Raw genomic sequence first — 27607 nt, forward strand, 5'->3', positions numbered from 1 at the left:
TAAATGAAATAAGCCAGGCACAAAAAATAAATACCACATGATCTCATATGTGAAATCTAAAGAAGTTGACCTCATAGAAGCAGAATAGAATGTTCATAGAAGCAAAGTAGAATGGTGGTTACCAGGGATTAAGGAGTCGGGGAGATTAGGGAGATGGTGAAAGAATACAGAATTTCAGTTGAGTAGAAGGAACAAGTTCAAGAGATCTATTATACAACATGGTGACTATAGATCATAACAATGTATTCTATTCTTAAAAATCACTGAGAGTTTAAGTGTTCTCACCACAAAAAATGCTAAGTATGTGAGGTAGGGTTGGGTGTGATGGCTCAGGCCTGTAATCCTAGCACTTTGGGAGGCTGAAGCAGGAGGATTGCTTGAGCCCAGGAGTTTGAGGCCAGCCTGGGCAACATAGTGAGACTCCATCTCTACAGATGGAGGTGGAGGATCACTTGAGCCTGGGAAGTCAAGGCTGCAATGAGCCGTGATCATTCCACTGCACTTCCACTTGGGTGACAGAGTAAGACCTTGCTTCAAAAAAACAGAAAAAAAGAAAAAAAAAAAAGGATGAGAGGTAATGTATATGTTAATTAGCTTGATTTAGCCATTCCACAATGTATACATATCTTTAAACCACCATGTTGTTGCTGGAGAGGATGTGGAGAAATAGGAACACTTTTACACTGTTGGTGGGACTGTAAACTAGTTCAACCATTGGGGAAGTCAGTGTGGCAATTACTCAGGGATCTAGAACTAGAAATACCATTTGACCCAGCCATCCCATTACTGGGTATATACCCAAAGAAGTACAAATCATGCTGCTATAAAGACACATGCACACGTATGCTTATTGCGGCACTATTCACAATAGTAAAGACTTGGAACCAACCCAAATGTCCATCAATGATAGACTGGATTAAGAAAATGTGGCACATATACACCATGGAATACTATGCAGCCATAAAAAATGATGAGCTCATGTCCTTTGTAGGGACATGGATGAAGCTGGAAACCATCATTCTCATCAAACTATCGTAAGGACAAAAAACCAAACACCGCATGTTCTCACTCATAGGTGGGAATTGAACAATGAGAACACCTGGACACAGGAAGGGGAACATCACATCCCAGGGCCTGTTGTGGAATGGGGGACTGGGGAGGAATAGCATTAGGAGATATACCTAATGTAAATGACGAGTTAATGGGTGCAGCACATCAACATGGCACATGTATACATATGTAACAAACCTGCACGTTGTGCACATGTACACCAAAACTGAAAGTATAATAATAAATAAATAAATAAAGCAAACCCACCATGTTGTTCATGATCAATATATACATAATTTTTATTTGCCAATTAAAAAAATAAGTTTTTAAAAAAGACAACTTGTATCCAGAATATATAAAGAACTGTCAAAAATCAGTAATAATAAAACAAAGTACCCTATCTGAAACTGGGAAAAAGATTTGTACAAACACTCAACCAAAAAAGATACATGGATATAAAATATTAAACATTAGGGAAATGTTAATGCCACAGTAAAACACTACTACCCACTATCAGAATAGCTAAATTTTTGTTCTTTTTTATTTGTTTTAACTTTAAGTTCTAGGACACATGTGCAGAAAGTGCAGTTTTATTACATAGGCATACGTGTGTCATGGTGGTTTGATGCACCTATCAACCCATCACCTAGGTTTTAAGCCTCACATGCATTAGCTATTTGTCCTGATGTTGTCCCTCCCCTCCCCGCCCCCAACAGGCCCCAGTGTGTGTTGTTCCCCTTCCTGTGTCCACGTGTTCTCATTGTTCATCTCCCACTTACGAGTGAGAACATGTGGTGTTTGGTTTTTGGTTCCTGCATTAGTTTTCTGAGGTTGATGGCTTCCAGCTTCATCCATGTCCCTGCAAAAGATATGATCTTATTCCTTTTTATGGCTGCATAGTATTCCATGGTGTATATGTACCACATTTTCTTTATCCAGTCAATCATTGATGGGCATTTGGGTTGGTTCCATGTCTTTGCTATTGTGAATAGTGCTGCAATGAACATATGTGTGCATATATCTTTATAATAGAATGATTTATATTCCTTTGAGTATATACCCAGTAATGGGATTGCTGGGTCAAATAGTATTTCCAGTTCTAGATCCTTGAAGAATCACCACGCTGTCTTCCGGTATGATTGAACTAATTTACATTCCCACCAACAGTGTAAAAGCATTCCTATTTCTCTACAGCCTCACCAGCATCTGTTGTTTCTTGACTTTTTAATAATCTCCCAGAATGGCTAAATTTTTTTAAGTGGACAATTTCAAGTGCTGATGAGGATGTAGATCAGCTAGAACTCTTAAACACAGCTGGTTCACAGGTGAAATTGTATAGTCGCTTTAGAAGACAATTTTGCAGTTTCTAATAAAGTTAAACATGTATTTACCATATAAGTCCACAATCCCACTCCTAGATATTTACCCTACAGGAGTAAAATATTATCATCAAATTAACTGGGCGTGGTGGTGCACACCTGTAGTCCCAGCTACTCAGGAGGCTGAGGCAGGAGAATCGCTTGAACCTGGGAGGTGGAGATTGCAGTGAGCTTAGATCATGCCACTGCACTCCAGCCTGGGTGACAGAGCGAGACTCCACCTCAAAAAAACAATGTTATTATCACAGAATATATGTAAAGAGATGTTTTACAGCACATTTATTCACAATTGTCAAAACTGAAAACTTTGAACTTGTCTCAGAGGTGAAAAAAAACCCTGAAAACCATTCAAATATCCTTCAACTGGTGAATGAATTTTTCCATACTGTGGTATTTCCATGCTGTGGAATGCCACATAGCAATAAAAAAGAACAAACTGTGGATAAACACAATATGGGTGAGTTTCAAATGCATTAAGTGAAAGAAGCTCAAAAAGATTCATACTATATGATTTCATTTATATGACATTCTGGAAAAGACAAAACTATAGAGATAGAAGAGATCACTGATTTCCAGGGCTGAAAGTGGTGAGAAGCAGTAACAGTAAAGGGCCCTGAGGTATTTTTTTTCTACATTGTGGTGGTAGTTATATGACTGTATGCACTTATCAAAACTCAGAATTTTTAACATATATAAACCTCATAGGACCATACACTAGCAAGAGTAAATTTATTATACGTATCTTCAGTATACATGACTTTTAAAAAATGGTCACAGACAACTGGAGAAGAAATAAAAGGGTTGATCTGATGTTGTATCTAAAAAGTAAAATAATTTTTAAAAAATAATGTTAAAACAAAAGATTTAAATGAAATTTACTAATATTTTTGCCATTTTTACTGGCAAAAAAGCTTCAAGTTATTTTACCCTTAAACACAGTATTTCAAGTAAAACAAATGCCTAAAAGTCTCTAATGAAAACTTTGATGATGAACATGACAGCAATATTAACCCCTAATTTACTATTCCTTAATTATTATACAGGTATACTTTACTATTCTGGAACATTTCTTTTTTAATGTAAAATAAATGATCTTTTTTCTTATGGAGTGAATAATAGAGTCCCCTGTACCTAGTAGGTGTCCATAAACAGTTGTTTAATTGGATTCATATACATTTTGTTTGGATCCATTAATTTAAGTTTCTTAACTTCTGCCAAACAAATGGCAACCAGTCTGGAGCTCAGACTCCTTCAGGATTAATTCGCTACCTGAGGGCTGAAGGCATTAATATCTGAGCAAAGGCATATCTATAACCAATTCAACATATATGTGCCTATGCAGACACACCAGCTAGGAAACTATGCTTAACTTAATGGAAAGGCCTCAACATTAATGGGATGAGGGTCATGTGTGAAATTCCAAGACTGTCCACTCTGTGGAGAGAAACTCCATTTCAAGGCCAAATCTCTCACCAATCACCTCCCAAATAAGTGAAAATAATCAAAAGGTACCCCAACTTTCATTTTTTGAAGACAATTCTTAACTGATATGGGTTTTTAGTATAATCTCACCCACACACAGCTTTTTAAATTTAATTTTTGAATAGGTTGGTTTAAATAAAAGTATAAAAAAGTACATAGTGATAAGACTTTCTCCTAATTCTTGTCCCGCATTTGCCCAGTTCCTATTCCCTCAATAGGTAACCACTGTTCTTTTACTTTTATATAAACTTCCACGGTTTCTTTTTGCATTGTTGTATCATCTTTACATAGGAAAGACAGAACATATATTCAATTCTACTGTCTTAAAAACAATGTTTTTTCCCATTGTGGTTGAAGAGGATTATTTATTCTTTGTGTTAATAGTCAAATATAAGTGACAAATAAAATTTATACCTCTTTCAGAGTTGCCCTCTATGACTGCAATCTTGAATATATAAAATTGAGTGAAAACATTTCTAGGGTCATGTCGTTCAGCTTCCGCCACTGCCTCTTTGGCCTGGAAAGAAAAACATTGGTTCCTTTTAATAAAATCTACAAGGAAGGACTTACCATATTTTACTAATATCATTAAGGTAGTCAAAATGGCTGAGGGATACTCACAATGAAAATATATGAATCTAAGAAAAATATTTGCAGAAGTGCTCTTCTAGAATGCTAACGTAACAGTGAGTTATACTTCTGGAAATAGAGTAAGTTAGATATGTCAGACCAACCCTCCTGCTGAAAACAACCAAAAATGTTGGATGATATATTAATTTTTTTCCAGAAAGAACAAAAGAGCAACTGACAAGATAGTAAAAGAATTACCAAGGCAAAATCTAAGGAAAGCTGAGGTCTCAGAGAGGTAAACAGAAAAGTAAAGTCGCTTTTATCTGGTAAGCATTTGCAAATGCAAGCAAATGTTAACTTTAGTTTTGAGGGACATCACTAGGTCAGGGGAACAGACATCAAGTTCCAACGGATCACACTCCTAGACTAGGGACAAGCCAAAAGTAAACCCACTCCTACCCACATCCCCGGAAAACTGCAAATAAAGTTACCTTAGTGCTGAATAGAAGGCAGCACAATGGGGTGGAGGGAAACAATCTATGAGGTGTAATACCAGGAGACGCATGTATTTACTGACCCAAACTACGTTACACAGGAAGCTAAAAGACCTAAAGCTGAGAATTTAGTTTAGATAGCTCCCAAGCATCTACAGAAGCAAATGTAAATTTTCTCTGGGGGAAAGCACCTTATCTCAGCCTTTGAAATATTTCCATAAATAATTTTTCAAGAACCATGAATTGTTCACATTACAAAAATAAAGCACACTCGGAAACAAGGTACCATAAACAGCAGAAACAAGAGATAGCAGAAGCAGACCCTCAAGATGCAGATACTAGAATTATGAAAAACTGGTTATAAAACACCTATGTTTTCAAAGTCTAAAGAAATACAATGTATGTTCAAAATATATGTATGTGGGTTGATACAGTGGTACAAATTAATACAGTTATAGTGGTTATTTCTAGATGGTATCCATTCTATCTCATTATTACCTGTGCCATACCAGTTATTAAATACTTTGCATATCAGTGAAGTTAGTAGGAAACAGAGACCATAAAATGTGACCTTGGGGATCTGAAACAAAGAAGCTTTTTGAAATGAAAAACCCAATTACCCAAATTAAAACATAATAAACAGGTTTAATAGCAGATTAGAAACAGGTGAAGAGAAAATTAGTGGGCTGAAAGAATAAAATAGCCAAAGTGCAGCACAGAGCGATTACAAACATGGAAGACAGTTAAAAAAGGATTGTATACTTTCCAGGATAGCCACTAAAAGATCAGAAGCAGTAAATAATTTTCACACTAGTAGGAGGCGAAGACTGGAATGAAAAAAAAATGAAAACAGTATTTTTAACAAATGATGCTGGAACAACTAGACATCCACATGTAAAAAAGTAGAGCTAGACACGGACCATAAACCTCTCACAAAAATTAACTGAAAATGGATTATAACCTAAATATAAAACCCCAAACCATAAAACTTTTAGAAGATAACATAGGAGAAATTTTAGGTGAACTTCGGCAATGACTTTTTAGCACAACACCAAAACCATATCTATGAAAGAAAAAACTGGTAAGTTAAACTTCATTAAAATTAAAAACTGCTCTGTGAAAGACATCATTAAGAGAATAATGATAAAAGCCACATATTGGGAAAAAATATTTGCAAAACACATATCTAATGAAGGACTGGTATTCAACATGTATGAAGAATTCTTCAAACTCAACAATAAGAAAATAAACAACCCAAGTATAAAATGCACAAAAGACCTGAAGAAACACTTCACTAAATAAAATAGACAGATGGCAAATAAGTATATGAAAAGCTGCTTAACATCTTATGTCATTAGGGTTTTGCAAATTAAAACAGCAATGAGATACCACTACACATCTATTAGAATAACTAAAATTCAAAACACTTTAACAACATATAATGCTGGCAAGGATGCGGTGCAACAGGAACTCTCATTCATCACTGGTGGGAATGAAAAATGGTATAGCCAACTTGGAAGACAGTTTGGCAGTTTCCTACAAAACTAAACATACTCTTGCCATACAATCCAGCAGTTGCACCTTTGGTATTTATTCAAATGTGTCAAAACTTTATGTCGACACAAAAATCTACATAAAGATATTTATAGTAGCTTTATTCATAACTGCCAAAATTTGGAAGCAACCAAGATGTTCTTCCATAGGTGAGTGTATAAACTAATATATCCAGATAGTGGAGTATTATTCAGCACTAAAAAAAATGAACTACCAACCCATAAAAGGACATGAAGGAATCTTAAATGCATATTGCTAAGTGAAAGAAACCTATTTGAAAAGGCTACATACTGCACGATTCCAATTATGTGACATTCTGGAAAAGGCAAAACTATGCAGACAGTAAAAAGATCAGTGGTTGACACTAGTTCAGTGAGAGGGAGGAAGGGATGAATAGGTGAACCACAGGGGGTTGAACTATTCTGTATGGTATTATAATGGTAGACACGTTTTTATACATTCATCAAACCACATATGATGTACAACACAAAGATTAAACCCTAATATAAACTACAGACTTTAGTTAAAAATGACATATCAATATTGGCTTATCAATTGTAACATATATAGCACACTAATGTGAGATGTTAATGACAGGGGAAACTGAGTATGTGAAGAATGGTGAGGGGGTATATGAAAACACTCTATATTTCCTACTCAATTTTTCTGTAAACCTAAAACTGCTGTAACGGGTAAAGTCTATTATTTAGAAACATTGATCCCAAAGAAGGCAAGTGAGAAGAGAAAAAGAAACGGGATAGAAATGACAAATAGAACCCAGGCACGGTGGCTCACGCCTGTAATCCCAACACTTTGGGAGGCTCAGGCAGGCGGATCCCCTGAGATCAGGAGTTTGAGACCAGCCTGGCCAACATGGTGAAACCCCATCTCTACTAAAAATATAAAAATTAGCTGAGTGTGGTGGCACACATCTGTGATCCCAGCTACTTGGGAGGCTGAGGCATGGGAATCACTTGAACATGGGAGGCAGAGGTTGCAGTGAGCAGAGATTGTACCACTGCACTCCAGCCTGGGCATAGAGTGAGACTCTGTCTCAACAAAAAAAAAAAGAAAAAAAAAAAGAAAAAAAAAAAAAAAGAAATGACAAATAGAAAGCATAAAGTAAGTTATAGATTTAAACTCAGATATACCAATACTGTATTAAATGTATAAACACGAAATGCCCTAGTTAAAAAGCAAAAATGGTCAGACTGGATTAAAAATATGTCACTACATGTTCTTTAGAAGTGGCACACCTAAAATATAAATGTATTAAAAGTTCAAAGTAAAGGGATTAGAGAAGATCTATCTGGAAAATATTAACCAAAGTGTGGATATATTAATATCAGACAAAAATGACTTTAAGGCAGAAAATAATACTAGATATAAAGAAGATCACTGCATAACAATAAAACTTCAACAAACAAATATATTACAGTACTAATTTTGTATGTATAAGTAGTATGGCCTAAAATATATAAAGCAAAAATGATAAAATTAAATAAAGAAACAGACCAATTCAAACCATAAAGGGAAATTCCAGGGCCTCATCTCAGTAAGCGATAGAGTAAGTACACAAAATATGAGTTTTGATACAGAAGATTCAAACAAAATGAACAAACTTAATCTAAATTTATGCATGTGTGTATACAGGTGGTCTCTGTCTTATGATTTTTTGACTTTACCACGGGTTTATCAGGATGTAACCACATCTAAGTCTGGGAGCTCCTTACAACTTATGATGGGGTTATGGTTTCTACTAACTGTATATTGCCTTTACATCATTATAAAATCAAAATATCATTAAGTCAAACCACCATAAGTTGTAGATGCCTGCCATTTTGCCAGCATTAACTGCATTTTCACCTTATGATATTTTCAACTTATGATAAATTTATTGGGATATAACCCCATCGTAAGTCAAGGAACATCTGTACATATATGTACATACACAGTGCCTAAAAACTGCAGAAAACACATTTCTTTCAAGCACACACAGAGTATTTACAAAAGTGACCATTTACCTAACCATTAAGCAAATCTAGTCTAGGAAGAATCCTCTGCTAAAGTCTTCAGAGAGAGCATAGCTTTATCGACACCTTGATTTTGGACTTCCAGCTTCCAGAACTATGTGTATACATTTCTGTTGTTTTAAGCCACCCAGTTTGTAGTGCTTTGTTATAGCATCCCTAGGAAACTAATACTGTATCTATACAACAACAACACAAAAAAACCCTAAAGCAAACATCATACTTAATGGCAATTTATGGTAGCTTTCCCTTTTAAATCCAAAACACCACTTTAATTCAACATAGTAGTTGAATTATTAGACAAAATAAGACAAGAAATACATAAAGCATATTGAAAAAGAAGAAACACAATTGTCAATTTGTATAATTGAATATGTAGACAACCCAGAAGAATTTATAAGCAAATTACTACAATTATTAAGAGACTTTAGCAAAGGTAGCTGTGTATATATATATGCCATATGAGGCTGGGCATGGCGGATCATGCCTGTGATCCCAGCACTTTGGGAGGCTGAGGCGAGAGGATTATCTGAGTCCAGGAGTTTGAGACCAGCTTGGGCAACATAGTAAGACGCCCGTCTCAACAAAAAAATTTTTTTAAATTAGCCAGGCATGATGGTGCATGCCTGTGGTCCTAGCTACTCAGGAGGTTAAGATAGGAGGATTACTTGAGCCCAGGAAGTTGAGGATGCTGTGAGCTGTGTTCACACCACTGCACTCCAGCCTCGGTGACAAAGTGAGACCCTGTCGGTATGTAGGTAGGAAGAAAAAAAAACTGTATAAAATGATTCTGGAAATATGTGGTAGAGGTAACATGTCTCTGAATTCTCATGAAAAACAACTGAGCATGCAGATGGCAAAACCCAAAAACCACAGACAGCGTTTATAACTAAACTGAGTGACAAAGTATCCCCAGGCATTAAGAAACCCAAGTGGGTGGAGAAAAAGCAACAACAGCTACAAGACCTGCATTATGTCAGCATCTGTACAGGATGAAGAAAAAAAAGGAAGTAACAGGGAAGCGTCTAATGGACTATATAGAAAAGGAGGACCCCAAAACTGGCTTGTAGAAATCAACTGAATAGCATGATGGGGAAACCGGAGAATAGCAGTTGAAATTGGGAGATAATTTGCTTTCTCCATTATTGAGTGAGTGCAAGGACCTCATATCAAAGATGTACTAAAGAAGCGATAGCAGTCTAGGCCCTATGAACCCTTAAAGCTTACCCACTAGAGCTCCCCTCTGAGAGGCTCCACACTAAGGAGAAACTGCTGAGAGTACAATAAAAAACTGAACAGGACAGTGACAACAAAGATGAAAGAAAAAGTATAGATCAGTGTTGTCCAATAGAATTCTGTGATGGTGGAAATGTTCTATATTTGTGCTATTCAATAGAGTAGTCATTAGCCACACATGGCTATTTAGCACTTGAAATGTGGCTACTGCAACTGAAGAAATAAATTTTTATAACTTTATTTAATTTTAATTAATTTAAACTTAAATGTACATAGCCACACATGCCTCATTGCTATCATATTGGACAGTGTGGGTGTACACCAAAAGACAGAGAGAAGCAGAGCCAGGAAATCTCAGAATAAAAGTTGCCTTATTTTTAAACACTAACAAACCAAACCAAACCAAAAACAAAAAAGGGAGCTCTGCGAAGTAGTAATACTTTCTAAATGTCTACCTTTTTATAAGTTAAGGAAAACTAATTTCACATCAAAATGAGAAACAGTAAAGCTTTAAGGTAAATACCCTAAAAAGTTGTAAAAAAAAAATTTAAAAAAAGGAGCAGCAGCAGCATCAGCAGCAGCAAAGTATCCCCACAGAAAATGAAAGCATGTCAGAAAAATGTGCTCAAAAAACAGGTCAAAATCATAACCAACTATTTCAAAATGAGCTAAACACATTTAAAAATGATACAAGGTATGAAAGATCAACATAGATAAGAATTAGAGGCGGGGCGCCGTGACTCACATCTGCAATCCCAGCACTTTGGGAGGCTGAGGAGGGCGGATCACCTGAGGTCAGGAGTTCCGCCTGGCCAGCCTGGCCAACATGGTGAAACCTCGTCTCTACAAAAATACAAAAATTAGCAGGGCATGATGGCGGGTGCCTGTAATCCCAGCTACTCGGGAGGCTGAGGGAGGCGAATTGCTTGAACCTGGGAGGCGGAGGTTGCAGTGAACCGAGATAGCACCACTGCTCTCCAGCCTGGGCGACAGAGTGCGACTCAGTCTCAAAATAAACAAATAAACAAACAAACAAAAAAACCCATAGTAATAATTAGAAAAACTCAGAAATGAGGTGGTAGAGCTAAGGAAAATATTAGAAGTAAAAGAAGTCATTTCAGAAATGAAGACTAACAAGAAGAAAGTCAAAAGTAAATAAATACAGCCAATAATGCCAAAAGAGACTGAAAGTCAAAAAGAAGAAAAAATTTGAAGAAGGAATGAAGATAATGTATATTTTACCACAGTAAAAGATAAACACTGAAAAATGAAGATACCCAAAGTGTTCAATGTACAGGTTCAATGTACAGGTTCAATGTAATCCCCATGACAATTCCAAGGGCATTTTTTTTTCATAAATACAAAAACCCATCCTAAAATTCATATGAAGTTTCAAGGGATCCTGATTTCAAGACTTAGCTATGAAGATATAGTAATCAAAACAGTATAGTACTGAGATAAGGACTGACATATAGACCAATGGAATATAATAGAGAGCCCAGAAATAAACCCTCACATATATGGTGAAATGGTTTTTGACAAGGTTTCCCAAACTATTCAATGGGAAAAGGACAGTCTTTTCAACAAATGGTGCTGGGAAACCAGGATATCCACATGCAAAAGAAAGAAGCTGGATCTTTAACTTATATCACACATAAAAATTAACTCAACATGGATTAAAGGTGTAAACATAAGAGCTAAAACTATACAAGTCTTAGAAGAAAACACATGCGAAAATCTTCATGACATTGGATTTGGAAATGACTTCTTGGATATGACACCCAAAGCACAGTCAACAAAAGAAAAATCAGATAAATGGGCCTCATCAAAAATTTTTAAAAATCTACTGTTCTTCAAAAGACACTAAGAAAAAGACAAGCCACAGAATGGGAAAACATATTTGCTAATCATATTTTGGTAAGGGGTTAATATCTGAAATATATAAATAATTCCTACAATTCAACCACTATAAAATACAAACCCCTATTAAACATGGGCAAAGGACTTCAATAGATGTTTCTCCAAAGAAGATACACAAATGGCCAATAAGCACATGAAAATATGTTCAACATCACTGGTCATTAGGGAAATGCAAATCAAAAACACAATAAGAGAACACTTCAAACCCATTAGGATGGCTTTTATCAAAAAACTTAAAAATAGTAAGTGTTGACCAGGATGTGGAGAAATTGGAACACTTGTGCATTACTGGTGGGAATGTAAAATGGTACAACCATTGTGGAAAAAAGTATGATGATTGCTCAAAATGTTAAACACAGAATTACAATATGATCCAATGATTATATTATTAGGTAAATACTCAAAAAAACTGAAAGCAGGAACTAAAAAAGATACTTGTAATATCTATATTCATAGAAGTATTTATTCATAATAGCCAAAATGTCAAAGCAACCCAAGTGTCCAATGAATAGATGAAAGGATAAACAAAATGTGGTACAGTCATGTGTCACTTAACAACAGGGGTACATTCCGAGAAATGTGCCATTAGGCAATTTCATCTTTGTGTAAACACCATAGTGTACTTACACAAACTTAGATGGTACAGCCTACTATACACGACTATATGGTATAGCCCATTGCTCCTAGGCTACAAATCTCTACAGCATGTGACTGTACTGAATACTGTAGGCAATTTTAATGGTAAGTATTTGTATATCTAAACATATCTAAACCTAGAAAAAATACAGTAAATATAGGGTATAAAAGATAAAAAACGGTACACCTGTATAGGGTACTTACATGAATGGAGCTTGTAGGACTGGAAGTTGCTCTGGGTAAGTCAGTGAGTGGTGAGTGAATGTGAAGGCCTAGGATATTACTGTATACTACTGTAGGCTTTATAAACACTGTATACTTAGGCTACACTCAGTTTATAAAAGGATATTTTTCTTTCTTCAATAATGGAGTTTACTGTAATTTTTTAACTTTATAAACTTTTTAATATTTAAAAAACTTTTTGAGTATTTTGTAATAACACCGAGCTTAAAATACAAACATTGTACAGTTGTACAAAAATTTCCTTTTTATATCCTTATTCTACAAGATTTTTGATTTTTAACATTTTAAAATCTTTTTTGACTTTTCAAACTTTTTGTTAAAAACTTAGACATGAAAAAACACATTAGCCTAGACCTACACAGGCTCAGGATCATCATCAGTATCACTGTCTTCCACCTCCACATCTTGTCCCACTGGAAAGTCCTCAGGGACAATAACATGCATGGAACTGTCACTTACTATGATAATGCCTTCTTCTGGAACACTTCCTGAAGGACTTGTCTGAGGCTGTTTTACAGTTAATTTTGTTTTATAATTTTGTTTTATATACTCTAAAATAGCAATAAAAGGCTGGGCGTGGTGGCTCACGCCTGCAATCTCAACATTTTGGGAGGCCAAGGTGGGCGGATCATCTGAGGTCAGGAGTTCAAGACCAGCCTGGCCAACATGGTAAAATCCCATCTCTATTAAAAATACAAAAATTAGGGATGGAGCCAAGATGGCCAAATAGGATCAGCTCCAGTCTACAGCTCCCAGTGTGAGCAACAGAGAAGACGAATGATTTCTGCATTTCCAACTGAGGTACTGGGTTCATCTCACTGGGGATTGTCAGACAGTGGGTGCAGGACAGTGGGTGCAGGGCACCGAGCATGAGCCAAAGCAGGGCAAGGCATTGCCTCACCCAGGAAGCACAAGGGGTCAGGGAATTCCCTTTCCTAGCCAAGGAAAGGGGTAACAGACGGCACCTGGAAAATCGGGTCACTCCCACCCTAATACTGTGCTTTTCCAAGGGTCTTAGCAAATGGCACACCAGGAGATTGTATCCCATGCCTGGCTCGGAGGGTCCTATGCCCACGGAGCCTCGCTCATTGCTAGCACAGCAGTCTGAGATCAAACTGCAAGGTGGCAGCAAGGCTGGGGGAGGGGTGCCCGCCATTGCCCAGGCTTGAGTAGGTAAACAAAGCGGCCAGGAAGCTCGAACTGGGTGGAGCCCACAGCAGCTCAAGGAGGCCTGCCTGCCTCTGTAGACTGCACCTCTGGGGGCAGGGCATAGCCAAACAAAAGGCAGCAGAAACCTCTGCAGACTTAAATGTCCCTGTCTGACAGCTTTGAAGAGAGTAGTGGTTCTCCCAGCACACAGCTGGTGATCTGAGAATAGACAGACTGCCTCCTCAAGTGGGTCCCTGACCCCTAAGTAGCCTAACTGGGAGGCACCCCCCCAGTAGGGGCAGACTGACACCTCACACGGCTGGGTACTCCTCTGAGACAAAACTTCCAGAGGAACAATCAGGCAGCAACATTTGCTGTTCACCAATATCCACTGTTCTGCAGCCTCCGCTGCTGATACCCAGGCAAACACGGTCTGGAGTGGACCTCTGGCAAACTCCAGCAGACCTGCAGCTGAGGGTCCTGACTGTTAGAAGGAAAACTAACAAACAGAAAGGACATCCACAGCAAAACCTCATCTGTACGTCACCATTATCAAAGACCAAAGGTAGATAAAACCACGAAGATGGGGAAAAAACAGAGCAGAAAAACTGAAAATTCTAAAAATCAGAGTGCCTCTCCTCCTCCAAAGGAACGCAGCTCCTCATCAGCAATGGAACAAAGCTGGACAGAGAATGACTTTGACGAGTTGAGAGAAGGCTTCAGACAATCAAACTACCCTGAGCTAAAGGAGGATGTTCAAATCCATGGCAAAGAAGTTAAAAACCTTGAAAAAAGATTAGACAAATGGCTAACTAGAATAACCAATGCAGAGAAGTCCTTAAAGGACCTGATGGGGCTGAAAACCATGCCACGAGAACTACATGACGAATGCACAAGCCTCAGTAGCTGATTCGATCAACTGGAAGAAAGCGTATCAGTGATGGAAGATCAAATGAACGAAATGAAGCGAGAAGTTTAGAGAAAAAAGAGTAAAAAGAAATGAACAAAGCCTCCAAGAAATATGGGACTATGTGAAAAGACCAAATCTATGTCTGATTGGTGTACCTGAAAGTGTCGGGGAGAATGGAACCAAGTTGGAAAACACTCTGCAGGATATTATCCAGAACTTCCCCAATCTTGCAAGGCAGGCCAACATTCAGATTCAGGAAATACAGAGAACGCCACAAAGATACTCCTCGAGAAGAGCAACTCCAAGACACATAATTGTCAGATTTGCCAAAGTTGAAATGAAGGAAAAAATGTTAAGGGCAGCCAGAGAGAAAGGTCGGGTTACCCACAAAGGGAAGCCCATCAGACTAACAGCTGATCTCTCGGCAGAAACTCTACAAGCCAGAAGAGAGTGGGGGCCGATATTCAACATTCTTAAAGAAAAGAATTTACAACAATGTGTCTGTACTTAATGCCACTGAACTGTATACTAAAATGGTTAACTGTAAATCACTTTCAACGGTAAATTTTATGTTATATATATTTTACCACAATCGAAAAAAATCAATTGAATTTCTGTATGTTAGCAATGAACAATTGGAAATTGAATTTAATAGAAATTGAAATTAATAGACCAAGATCATTTGCAATATCATCAACAACATAAATTCTTTAGGATAATGTTAACAAAATATATACAAGATTTTTATGCTTGAAAACTACAAAATATTGATGAGAGAAATTAAAGAAGACCTAAATAAGTAGAGATCTATGCTGTATTAATGGATTGGAATACTTATTAATACTGTTAAGATGTTAACTCTCTCCAAATTGATCTATAAATTCAATGCAATCTCTATCAAAATTTCAGCAGGCATTTTTGTAGAAGTTGACAAGCTAATTTTAACATTTAAATGAAAATATAGATAACCTAGAATAGTCAAAATGATTCCAAAAAGGAACAAAGTTAAGGATCTACACAGCTTAAGTTTTCTACTTACTATAAAACTACAATGATCAAGAGAATGCGGTATTAGCATAAGAATAGATATCTAGAACCAATGAAATATAATACAGTCCAGAAACATTCAAACACTTATGACCAATTGATTTTTGACAAAAGTGCCAAGGCAATTCAATGGAGAGAGGATAGTCTTTCAGTACTGGTGCTTGAACAACATGATATCTATATGGAAAAAAAAATGAAACGATCTATTTCACACACACACACACACACACACACACACACACTTACTTAATTCAAGATAGATCACAGACCTAAACACAAAAGCTAAAAAAGCTAAAAGTATAAAATTTTTAAAAGGATGCATAGGAGAATTTTTTTTTGCCATTTTGATGTAGGCAGAGATTTCTTAAATAAGACACAATAAGACATAAACCATAAAAGAAAAATATAGTAAATTTGATTTCATTAAATTAAAACCCATAACACACCTAGTAGAATAGTTAAAACTTAAGATTGGAAATGCCATATGTTGACAAGGCTGTGGATGAACTGGCATTCTCATTCATTGCTGGTATGCTGGCATGTATGTATAATGGTACAGCTGCTTTGGAAAACAGCTTGACAGTTTCTCATAAACTTAAAAATACACTTATCATATGACCCAGCAATTTCATTTCTAGAAACTTTGGTTTCACCAAAGAGAAACCAAAACAAATACCCACACAAAGACCTGTACTTCAATGTTCATAGTAGCTTTATTCATAATAGCCTCAAACTGAAAACAACCAAAATATCCATTAGCAGATGAACGGATAAACAAATTGTGGTATATCCGCACAATTGACTACTATTCAGCAATAAAAAGAAACTATTGATATATTCAACAACAAGGGTGATTCTCTAAAATTCTAAAATTCTAAAATTGAGTGAAAGCCAGATTTAAAAAAAAGGTAAAGTACATACCATGTAATTCCATTTATATGAAACTCTAGGAAAGATAAATCTAACCTATAGTGATAGAAAGCATACCAGTCACTGCCTGGCGCTGGGAATGGAGGTGAGGATTGACTGGGAAGGAACACAAGGAAATCTCTAGGGATAATGGAAGTCTTCTATATCTAGACCATGGTAGTCGGTAAATTTGGGGTGTAAAGTTGTCAAAATTATCAAACTATACCTAAAATGAATGCATTTTTGTATGTAAATTATATTTTTATAAATTCATTTTAAAATAAATTAGTAAAGACTTGTAAGGGTTCCTTTAGTTTTAAAATTCAGTGATTAATGAGCCTAGTCCCCCACAAAATCCTCTTTGACTATAATACATTTTATCAGGTTATACTGATATTTTAGAAAAATGCAGGCAGAAGATACCTCAAAGTTCTCTTAGTCAAAAAATTCTTCTGATGCTTGAATCTCCTCTATAACATTTATACCAAGTCATTCAGTCTTTACTTAAATATATTCAAGATGAGAGAATTCACTCTATTTTAAGAAAATCCATTTCAGTGTTTTGGTACGTCAAATCATTAAGAAAGGATTTCCTTATGATAATCCAAAATCTCACTCCTTGTAGGTCTCACCCATGGAAGCACTCATGAAATAAATTTAATTTCTTTACTCCCTGACAGCCATTCAAATATTGGAAGAAAGCTATTGTGTTTCTCGTAAATCTTCCATTTCCCAAGTTTAACATCCACACTTCGTTTATTCTTCAAATAAGATGGTTTTTAGTGCTCTCACCATCCTCAGTGCCTTCCTCTTGGCACACTTGGGTTTGTCAATATCCTCCTTCATAAGTGGTGCCCCTCAATCCAATACAATACAGATGCTCCTCAACTAATGATGGGGTTACATCCTGATAAACCCATGGTAAACTGAAAATATCCTAAGTAGAAAGTGCATTTTCAACTTATGATGGATTTATCCAGACATAACCCCATGGTAACTTGAGGAGCTTATTGAATGAGTATTGCTTTCGTACTATCATAAGACTGATAAATCCTAAATCGAACCCTTGTAAGTCAAGGGCTGTCTATACTGTTGTTCCCTTGTATCTGTAGAGGATTGGTTCCAGGACACCCTCGGATATCACAATCTGCAGATGCTCAAGTTCCTTATAGTAGGTGCATATAACCTACACACATCCTCTTGTACACTTTAAATAATCTCTAGATTACTTACACCTAATGCAACGTAAATGTTCTGTAAATAGTAGTTACACTGTATTGTTTTATATTTGCATTATTTTCTATGTTGTATTGCTATTTTCTAAATTGTTTTTTTCTGAATATTTTCAGTCTGTGTTTGATTGAATCTGTACATCAGATATATTCTAACCAGAGCAGAATAGAGGGTGATTGCCACTTTTTCTCCTTCTATACATTAAATCTCTATTGATTCAACCTAATTTGAGCAAACTTTCTTAGTATTTTTGTCTTATGCAGTGCTTATAGTCAATAAAATGTACCAAGTGACTCACATATGCTGCTGTTAAAGCCATATTTTATCTATTTTGTTCTTGTACAATTGGTTTTGGGGATCCAATTATAGGATGTTTTGTTGTTTCCTGTTTGTCTTCGTCTTGCTAGAATAGGCTCATCATTTCAACCTATTAAGGTCCCTTCAGATCTGACTCTATCTTCTAACAAATCAATTACTCTTTTCAGCTTCACATCATATGTACATTCAATCAATATTCACAAATGTCCTCATCTATATATTCCTATTCTAAGTTCATGTGGTCTATACCACACAATGATGTGTGATTGAACAGTCTTTTATTATTTTCTAATTATTTTATATTTGTAAATATTGTTTCCACATTAATATTTTAGGTTCACTTACAAAATAGATCATGTCTTCTACTTATTCTATAGTGCTTGGCACAGATTAGGCATTTAATATTTGTTGACTTGGAATCTCAATCAGGGTATTTTACAGCATAGCTGTATCAAATGAGTCACAGCTGACCTTCATCTTATGTTTCTTTAGTGGTTTTTTTTTTTTTTTACATCCATATAGATGCGTTTGTGGGAAAGGTACATCTACCTAAGAATTACAAAAAAAACCCCTCAGAATCAGTCAAGCACAAGCTGATGAAGTACAGAGGCCACAGTGCCATCTAGTGAATATCACTAGTTTATGTCTGCTGGTCCCAAGCTCATTTTTGGTCCTATAATAGAAGGGCATGATTTTTTGAACTTTATATGGTAAAGAGAAACAATATATAACCAGCACATGAGACATAACTGTCTTCACTTTAGGTCACATAAATATTCTATGAATAGTCTCATCTTTGTGGCTGTTGTAAGTCTTACGGCCATTCTGTGATTTGAGAGTGTGGTTCAGTTTTATCAAACTATAGTAGTACTAATGACATTCATGTACCTAAACTGCAGTTGCAAGCTGAGGATGGGACTTCTGTACTGAGTTAAAGAGTACCCAATTGTGCATTCCCATTAACTTACACAGACTATCACCAAAACAAGTCATTATCCATCTGTCAACTAACATTAAGGTTTTATTATGGTTTGCAGCAAAATCCCATTATATCAAGGTGTGATAAATTGCTTCTGTATTTAGAACCCAAGCTCATTTCCTTCATCCTGAATCCATTCAAGCCTATGACTTGCACAAACCAAACATTTTTAAATCCTCAAAAATAATATAGCAAAATCAGGATACAGGGCTTAAGGCACTACAAACACCTCAAAGGCAGAGTTGATATCTATGAAACGACATTGTTTAATATTGTCTCATGCAAAGTACTGAAGATATCTGAATGGATAATAGCAATTTAAAAATTTGTATTTATACAATTTAGAAAACTAACCAAAGAAATGATCTATAATTGGCATTGTTATCTCAAAAAGATGTTGCCAAGTGTGCGAGCTAATGAATCTGTAACCTAATCTACTAAAAGTTCAGGGGAATCTATTTCTTAACTCCTTTGGCCTGCCCAAATTAACTTCTGACCTATGATTCAATATTTCATTTTAAATAAAAATAAAATGTGTTCTCACCCTCAAAAGAGAAAAGAGCTGAGCTGGAGAAAGTTATAGTGGGATCATTTTTAATAATATAATCTCATTCAGCTCTGATAATCAAAGAGCACTCACAGACCTTAATCACTATTAATTTCCAAATTATGCATAGTAGCAAGGACAGAAATAGCATGAGGAAATGGAATTCCTATATCAGAGGAAGTTGATTGACAGGTATTTATTGAGTCTTTATAACTATTTTTAATGTAATGACCATCTACTATGCATTAGGCACTATGCTGGGTACAAGGGCAAATAAAGATAAGATATGGTCTCTGTCCTCAAGGAGGTCACTGACAGTCCAATAGATGACTAAGGCAGGTATAGAAATAACTAAAATATAATGAGAAAACAAGTATCTAGGGATAAACAGAACTGTTACAAAGTCTTGGAGGAAAGGCAAGACAAGGAAATTTCCTCAGGAAGCTAAGAATGTCATTAAGAGTTAGGCTTTGAAAAAGGGAATTTTAAGCCAGGCTTTGAAAAGGGAATTTTAGGGATGCAGGAAAGAGGTAATTTGCAATGAAGAAGCATGAAAAAAGATACTGAGGTAGAAAACATAGATCATGGCTAGGAAGCAGCAAGTACTCCAGTTGGGGACAAACATAGTATACAAGGAAATAAAACAGAAACCGTTTCCATGAAAGTAGGTTGTTATAAAGCCAGGAAGCCCCTTGGATTATGTCTCCTGGCATGAGTCTACTTTGCTTTGACTTTCTGCTATGTTTTGATCCAGCACAAAAGCCCTCACCAGAAGCCAAGCAAATGCCAGCACCATGGCCCTTGAACTTCCCAGCCTGCAGAATCATGAGCTTAAATAAACCTATTTTCTTTATAAATTACTCAGTCTTAGGTATTCTGTTATACCAACACGAAACAGACTAAGACACCACTACTTCCCTGATCACATCTCCTAATTCCCCTAATGTTCCCTCGGCTCCAGCCACAAAGGTCTCTTTGCCATTCTTTAAATACCCTAGGGCCTTTGCAGTTGTTATTCCCTCCATCTGGAATGCTCTTTTTCCTCAGGTCTCTACTTAAAAACAATCTTCTCAGTGAGGACTTCCCTGACCACCCTATCTAAAAGTTCAACCGTTCACCCTCCTCCGAAACATTTAATATTCACCCTTTCCTGCTTAGTTTTCTCCTTAGCACTTATCAATATTTAATATACCAGGAGTCAACAAACTATAGCCTTTGGGCAAAATCTGGCCCACCATATTTTTTGTACAGTTCATAAGTTAGAACAATTTTACATTTTAAGTGACTGAAATAAATCAAAAGAATGATATTTTATGACACATGAAAATTACATGAAATTCAAATTTCAGTATTCCAAAACATAGTTTTATTGGAACACAGCCACACCAATTTGATTACATACTGTTTATGGCTATTTTCAAGGCACAACAACAGAGTTGATTAGTTTCAGCACAGACTGTATGGCCTGCAAAACCTAAAATATTTACTGTGGTTCTTTACAGAAAGTTTGTTGACCCCTATAATATAACATAATACTTATTTATCTTTTTATTGTTTGCTTCTCCTAGTGGAAAATAATGGGGACAGCAGTATTTGTCCATGTGGATAAAGGTTTTTATATATTTTATTCATTACTATATCCCCAATGCCTAGAACAGTACTTAACACATAGGAGACAATAAATAAATATTTTTGAATGAATGAACACTAAAAAATTGGATTAGAAAGTTTGGCAACAAAAAGAAGGACACAGAACTGAAGTTTGAGGAGGATTACAAAGGTGAAGGAAGGTTTTTGGATAAAGAAGACTTCAAGGTAATTATAGTGACAGGAGAAAGAAACAGTAGGCCGGGCGCGGTGGCTCATCCCTGTAATCCCAGCACTTTGGGAGGCCAAGGCAGGCAGATCATGAGGTCAGAGTTCGAGACCAGCCTGGCCAAAAAGGTGAAACCCTGTCTCTACTAAAAATATAAAAAATTACCCAGGCTTGGTGGCCCATGCCTGTAATCCCAAGCTACTTAGGAGGCTGAGACAGGAGAATTGCTTGAGCTCAGGAGGCAGAGGTTGCAGTGAGCTGAGATAGCACCATTGCACTCCAGCCTGGGCGACAAGAGTGAGACTCTGTCTCAAAAAAAGAAAAAAGAAAAAAGAAACAGTAGAGAATGATTAAACAGCTAGGGTTGAGATCTGTAGAGTAAGGTCCCCAGACAAAGTTACTTCTTTCTCATAGGTAAGAGAAAAGAAAGGATGGGTGAAGAGGTGAGAAATTGATGAAGTTCATGTCAGTGGCTACAAGCTCAGCAAATCACACGATAAGGTCTTTTGCTACAACAAAGGAGAAAGCATGGGTGCTTAAGGACAGAAAAAAATGTTTTGGAATTATCACTATGGGGAATGTGATAAAAACTCAACAAGAGTCAGTATTATTGACTACCTTGCTGAAAAACCATGAAATTTTAGCAAATCCAATAAACATGGTTTCATAAATTTTCCCAACAATGCTCAAGCAGCTCAAAGGAAGGAGTGAAGAAAGACAATGAAAGTTAACAAAGGTTAGACACTGGCAAGGTGGGATTATTAAAATATGATGGATTGTGTATTTTTTTCACCTTTCTGTCTGTCCTAGTGCATAAGAGGATATTCATTGCATATGGAGGGTATCCAATCAATGTCTGCTAAATTCAAGACAAGAAGGATGAAATGGAGAAATACACTAACAGTAATCAACAAAGTTACCTTGAATATATTCAAAATATCCTTTGGCTTCACCACTAATCTGGCCACAAATGATACAGTTACATATTGAGTACACACCATTAAAATACACCTGGTTTACTGTTCTCCTATTCTTCCTAACCTCACTATTAATACCATTTGAATTTCCAATTATAAACTCAGTGCTATACTAGGCTCTAGGACCAAACTTGACATTAGAAGAGATGTAAGTAGCATTGCTTAAGTCTCAGAAAACTGTATCTAGTCAACTTGTATTCCTCTTCTGGTCATTGCTTCCCAGTTTGGCTCCCTATGCAGGGGCTCTGCTCTTAAAAACAGCCTCATATCCTGGTCCCTTTAGGTTTGGAGATCTACTTTGCTCTTTCTAGTATGTCTGCACATACTCCTATTCCTCAAAGATTTGTGTACTGTCTCAGAGTCCAAATATCTGTGATTGAAACCCTGTTCCCTGCTGTTATGTTTGTGTGATGCCAACCACCTGTGTGCCTGACTTACAGACTATTTCCAACATTTAGATTTCTCTCATTGCCATGCTCTGCTTATCTGCCCATTAGGATACCATGATGTCAGCTGCTTGGGTGAGTTGAAGGCAACTATACTTTGTTCATCTCTGTAACCTCAGAGCCTAGCATAATGTCTGGTACTGTGTTTTTTCTTTCTTTCCTGACTGGCTGATTAGATATCCTCCCTTGGCCTGCAAATGCACCCATTCCCCAACTAGCATGTCTACATCCAGACAGAGGTCCTTCCCAAGCTGCCTGGCTCACTGTGTCATAAATCAAGGAAGTTATAAAAGCTCTGTGATTGCCTCCTTTATTGGTCTTTAAGTAAACAGTAGGCAACTACCTTTCTGAAATAGTGCTGTCCTGTGCAGAATTAGGTAACAAAATCTACATGATCATCTTCCTTTTAGATCTTAAACTGTAGGTAACTATTTTCTGAAACAGTTAAATGCTAGCCTGTGCAACACTATGATGAATTAAGTAACATTTCAAGTTCTCTTCCAGGGCTGCGAATTTATAACATATAAACTAAATAGCAAATATTTTCTTGAAAGAAAATCTAAAGTACTTAAGTCAGATAAACAATTCTTCAAAAATAAACCTTCAAAGAAAACATCTGGAATCACTACCCTTAATCACCTAGGTGAACAAAGGTTAGACCTGTCATTAAAACTTGAAAGGCAACAAAAACCTTCATATTTCATTTGGGTCCACACTTGCCCTTCTAGTTCTTTGTCCTTCTAAGAGCGAATACCCCTCATTATGTGCATACCATATGATACCCAAAGGAAGAAATGTCCTAATTGCTTTGGAAAGTATTTCCGTTCTATCTTTAAACAAGCTTTTATCTTCTTTACCTTCTAGAATTTTGTCCTGATAAGAAATCAGTTAAAGAACATTTTCTAGGGTGGTTGGAAAGGCAAGAGATAACAACCTAGAAAGTGAAAGAATGGCCACTTCATTCAAGTATTTGGTCTCAATGAATGCTTGACAAAAGTGTGTACTTCAAAATTTAGTTTGCTGCGAAGGACAATATTACAGATGGTTAGTAGCAGATAACTTTGTTCAGCAGTTCCAATGATATATTACCTTTCAGAATAGGTGTGAAAAATAAAGGGTAAGTAATAGAATTAATGGTATTCCAAATTCTCTCTTTCTTTGGGAAGTTTCACTCAATGTTTACAGTGTGCAAATCAAGAAAATGTCCATTTGACCTTGTTCTATATGAGGGAACTCTCAGACATCCTAAACTAACAGCCAAGAAGTCACAGCATGGCATCTATCTCTCTGCCACTGCACATAAGAACATTTGCTACCTCTGAAAATAGATAAATCAAAGGACCTTATCAAATTGTTGCAAATTCAGGTAACAGCAAGCCATGTTCCTCTGCAGCTTGGCGAAGTCCAGATCCATTTCAACAGGTGAATAAAACCTCAGAGAATAATAGTACCATTGTAGGGCATCAGTGTAATTTTGTACCTAAAGTTTAAAAAGAAACAACAAAATCACAGCAATGTCGCTACCCTATCTTTCCCAAGTCACCTCTAGAAACAAATAAAAGATGCTGTTGGTTTATTTTTTAGGCAACCAAAACACAATATCCTTTATATTGGGTTCTAAGTGCATTTTATTATTAGTCTTGGTCAACATAAGTTTTAGATAAAGTGGCAATCAGTATTCTTTCTTTTTCCTACACATTAGAAATTTCACAAATAGGATGAAGAGTCTAAGAGTGAAGTAAACCACCCCAGAAAACTTAAAATCTATTTTAGAAGTTATTAAAACAACAACGATAAAAATTTTAAAAGAGAACACCCATAATTCACCATGCTAATGCAGCTATTTTCATTTATCTATGTTCAATTTTAACTTTATTCTTTTGTATATTTACCTAGTTGTAATCATAGCTTATATAGAATTTCATGTTCTATTCTTTCAATTTAATTTTGTTTTGTACATATTAATCTATGTTGCTATGTAGTCTTCACAGTAATCAATTTTAAGAGATACATAACATTTAATCAAGTATATAATGATTTTCTTAATGTTAGCTATTTAGTGAATTTGCAGGGTTTTTACTATTGTAATTGATGCTGCTGTATTTGTATACAAAAATACATTTTTCTCTTCAGTAAATTTAAAATTTTCAATGGTAAGAAGCTAGCTAGGGAAAATCTTATAGAAATAACCTGGATCTTAATCTAAGAAAACTGAGACTGCTTATAAACCAAGGTAAGGTAAATGACTCCCTCGTACCCTATCAAGAAGCTTCATATTTTTCAATTAAGAATAGGAGCCATTAGGACCTTCAAGGAATAAAACACCCTCTTCAAGTAGAAACAATTGTGCTGAATAGGTAAAACACTGCCTTTGACTATTACATTAGTCATAGTAGATTAGAAATATGTCATATTAGAAATAGTCAATTAGAAACAAGATTACATTCCTCTCCAGTGTTGGAAGTGGATGTTTTAAGAAAATTATTCAGCAAGACTGGAAAATTAGAGGAAAGAAAAAGAATCAATAGAAGAATGGGAATTCTGAAGTAGTTCTTCACCTATTCAGTAAAAAAATAAATAAAGGCCTTCTAAAAGAGAATACGAATATCATTCCATCTTTTGGTACCTAACCATAAGACCTAGGTTTCTACATGCTCCTATAAGGGATTCTCTTTCCTTCTCTTGGGTCTAATTCTTTGTTTCTCAGACTTTGTTCCCTTTTTTCTCTTCATGTCTTTTTCCTATAAAACCTACCATAACATTTTTTGGAAAACAGTTTTATTGAGGTACAAATGACATACAAAACACTATGCATATTTAAACTGTACAATTGTTTTGATATATATACATATATGTACACATATATACACATATATGTGTGTATATATACATATATACACGTATATACACATATATGTGTGTATATATACATATATACACATATATACACATATATGTATATATATACATATACACACATATATACACACATAGCTAAAACCATCAACACAGTCAAGGGAGTGAACACATCCATCACAACCAATTTTTCTTTGTAATCCCTCAATCCAGCTCATTCTGGTCTCTCATCCCCCAAGCAGTTATGGATGTGCTTTCTATAACTTTCTATAACTATTAATTTTTATTTTATAGGCTTTTATACAATTGAATCATCTAATATGTATTAATACTTTTTTGCCTGGCCCCTTTCACTCAGCAAAACAGTTTCTAGATTTATCCCCATTATTGCATCTATCAATAGTTCATTCCTTTTCATTGCTGAGTAGTATTTCATTGAAGGATATACCAGTTTGTTTATCCACTCACTTGTTGATGGACATTTGGCTGTTTCCAGTTTTTAACTATTACAAATAAAGCTGCTATCAGCTTTTACATGCAAGTTTTTGTATGGATAAATAATTCCTTTTCTCTTGAGTACATGCATAGGATTGAAATGGCTGGATCACATGGTAGGGGCAAGTTTAACATTTTAGAAAACTGCCAAGCTATTTTCCAAACCGTTTGTACTATCTTATATTTCCACCATGAAGTTCCAGGTCCTCAACATCTTCATCAGCGTTTGGTATGGTTAATCTTTTCCATTTTGGCTATTCTAAGAATTATGTATTGGTATCTCCTTGGGGTTTTCATTTGCATTTCCCTAATGACTCATAAGTCATCTTTTTTTGTGTGCTTATTGTCATGCATATATCCCTTTTTGGTGAAATGTCTGTTCATATCCTTTGCTAATTTTTGAATTGTTTTTCTTTGTACGTTGAGTTTAGAGAGTTCTTTTTATGTTTTAGCTACTAGCCCATCATTGTATACATGGTTTGAAAATTTTTCTCCCAGTCTCTAGCATTTTTCATCCATTAAACAGGATCTCTTTTTTTTTTAAGTATAATTTTCGCTTTATTTTCTTCAGAGGATAGCTTTTTTTTCAGTCCTTAAGGACTCAGCTCCATATGTAGCCTTTGGTGGAGGTTGGTGGGCAGCACCCACAGGTCTAAATCAGGGTTGGGGTGTTTGGTTCTTACTGGCTTCACGAGATTGATTCTGGACTACCTTGCTGTGAATGGTGCAACTCATGCAGTAATGTAGCTTCACAAACAGCTTGAGAAGCACATAGACATCAAAGACGCTGGCTTCAGATATGTCCCTGATAGCTGTGGCCTCTACTATGTTTTGTTGTTTTCTTTGTTTTTAGTTTTAGAGACAGGATCTTGCTCTGTGACCCAGGCTGGAGTGAAGTGGCATGATCACAGCTCACTGCAGCCTTAAACTCCTGGGCTCAAAAGATCCTCCTGCCTCAGCCTCCTGAGTAGCTGGGACTACAGGTGCATGCTACCACACCAGGCTAAATTTTTTATTTTTGTAGAGATGGTGCTCCTCTATATTGCCCAGGCTGGTTGGTCCCAAGCTCCCAGGCTAGAGCAATCCTCCCGCCTCAGCCTCTCAAAGCACTGGGATTACAGGCATGAGCCACCACACTTGGCTTTCTACTATATTTTGAATGATAAACTTCTTAACATGCTTGTCTTTAGTCACATATCAGATGCAGTTCATGCAGGGAATAGGCTGCACATGGCCTGGCCTAGATCCTAAAGATTTTCTCCTATGTATTTTTATAAAAGTTTTATAGTTGCACATTTTACATCTAATTTTATAATCTATTTAATTTTTGT

General features: G+C 36.2%; 1 protein-coding gene across 1 annotated transcript in view; it reads right to left on the reverse strand.

Annotated features, from left to right (window-relative positions):
• The window catches only part of TEX11 (testis expressed 11), a 404765-nt gene that overhangs the window by 120390 nt on the left and 256768 nt on the right, over nt 1–27607 (reverse strand). Inside the window, exons 16-17 of the mRNA XM_003272686.3 lie at nt 24268–24405; nt 4326–4428 (exon numbers count right to left, since the gene is read on the reverse strand). Coding sequence (XP_003272734.1) covers nt 4326–4428; nt 24268–24405 — 241 coding nt within the window. The remainder of the gene's footprint in view (nt 1–4325; nt 4429–24267; nt 24406–27607) is intronic.

The sequence above is a fragment of the Nomascus leucogenys genome, chromosome X (genome assembly GCF_006542625.1).
Source record: "Nomascus leucogenys isolate Asia chromosome X, Asia_NLE_v1, whole genome shotgun sequence".
Taxonomy (NCBI): domain Eukaryota; kingdom Metazoa; phylum Chordata; class Mammalia; order Primates; family Hylobatidae; genus Nomascus; species Nomascus leucogenys.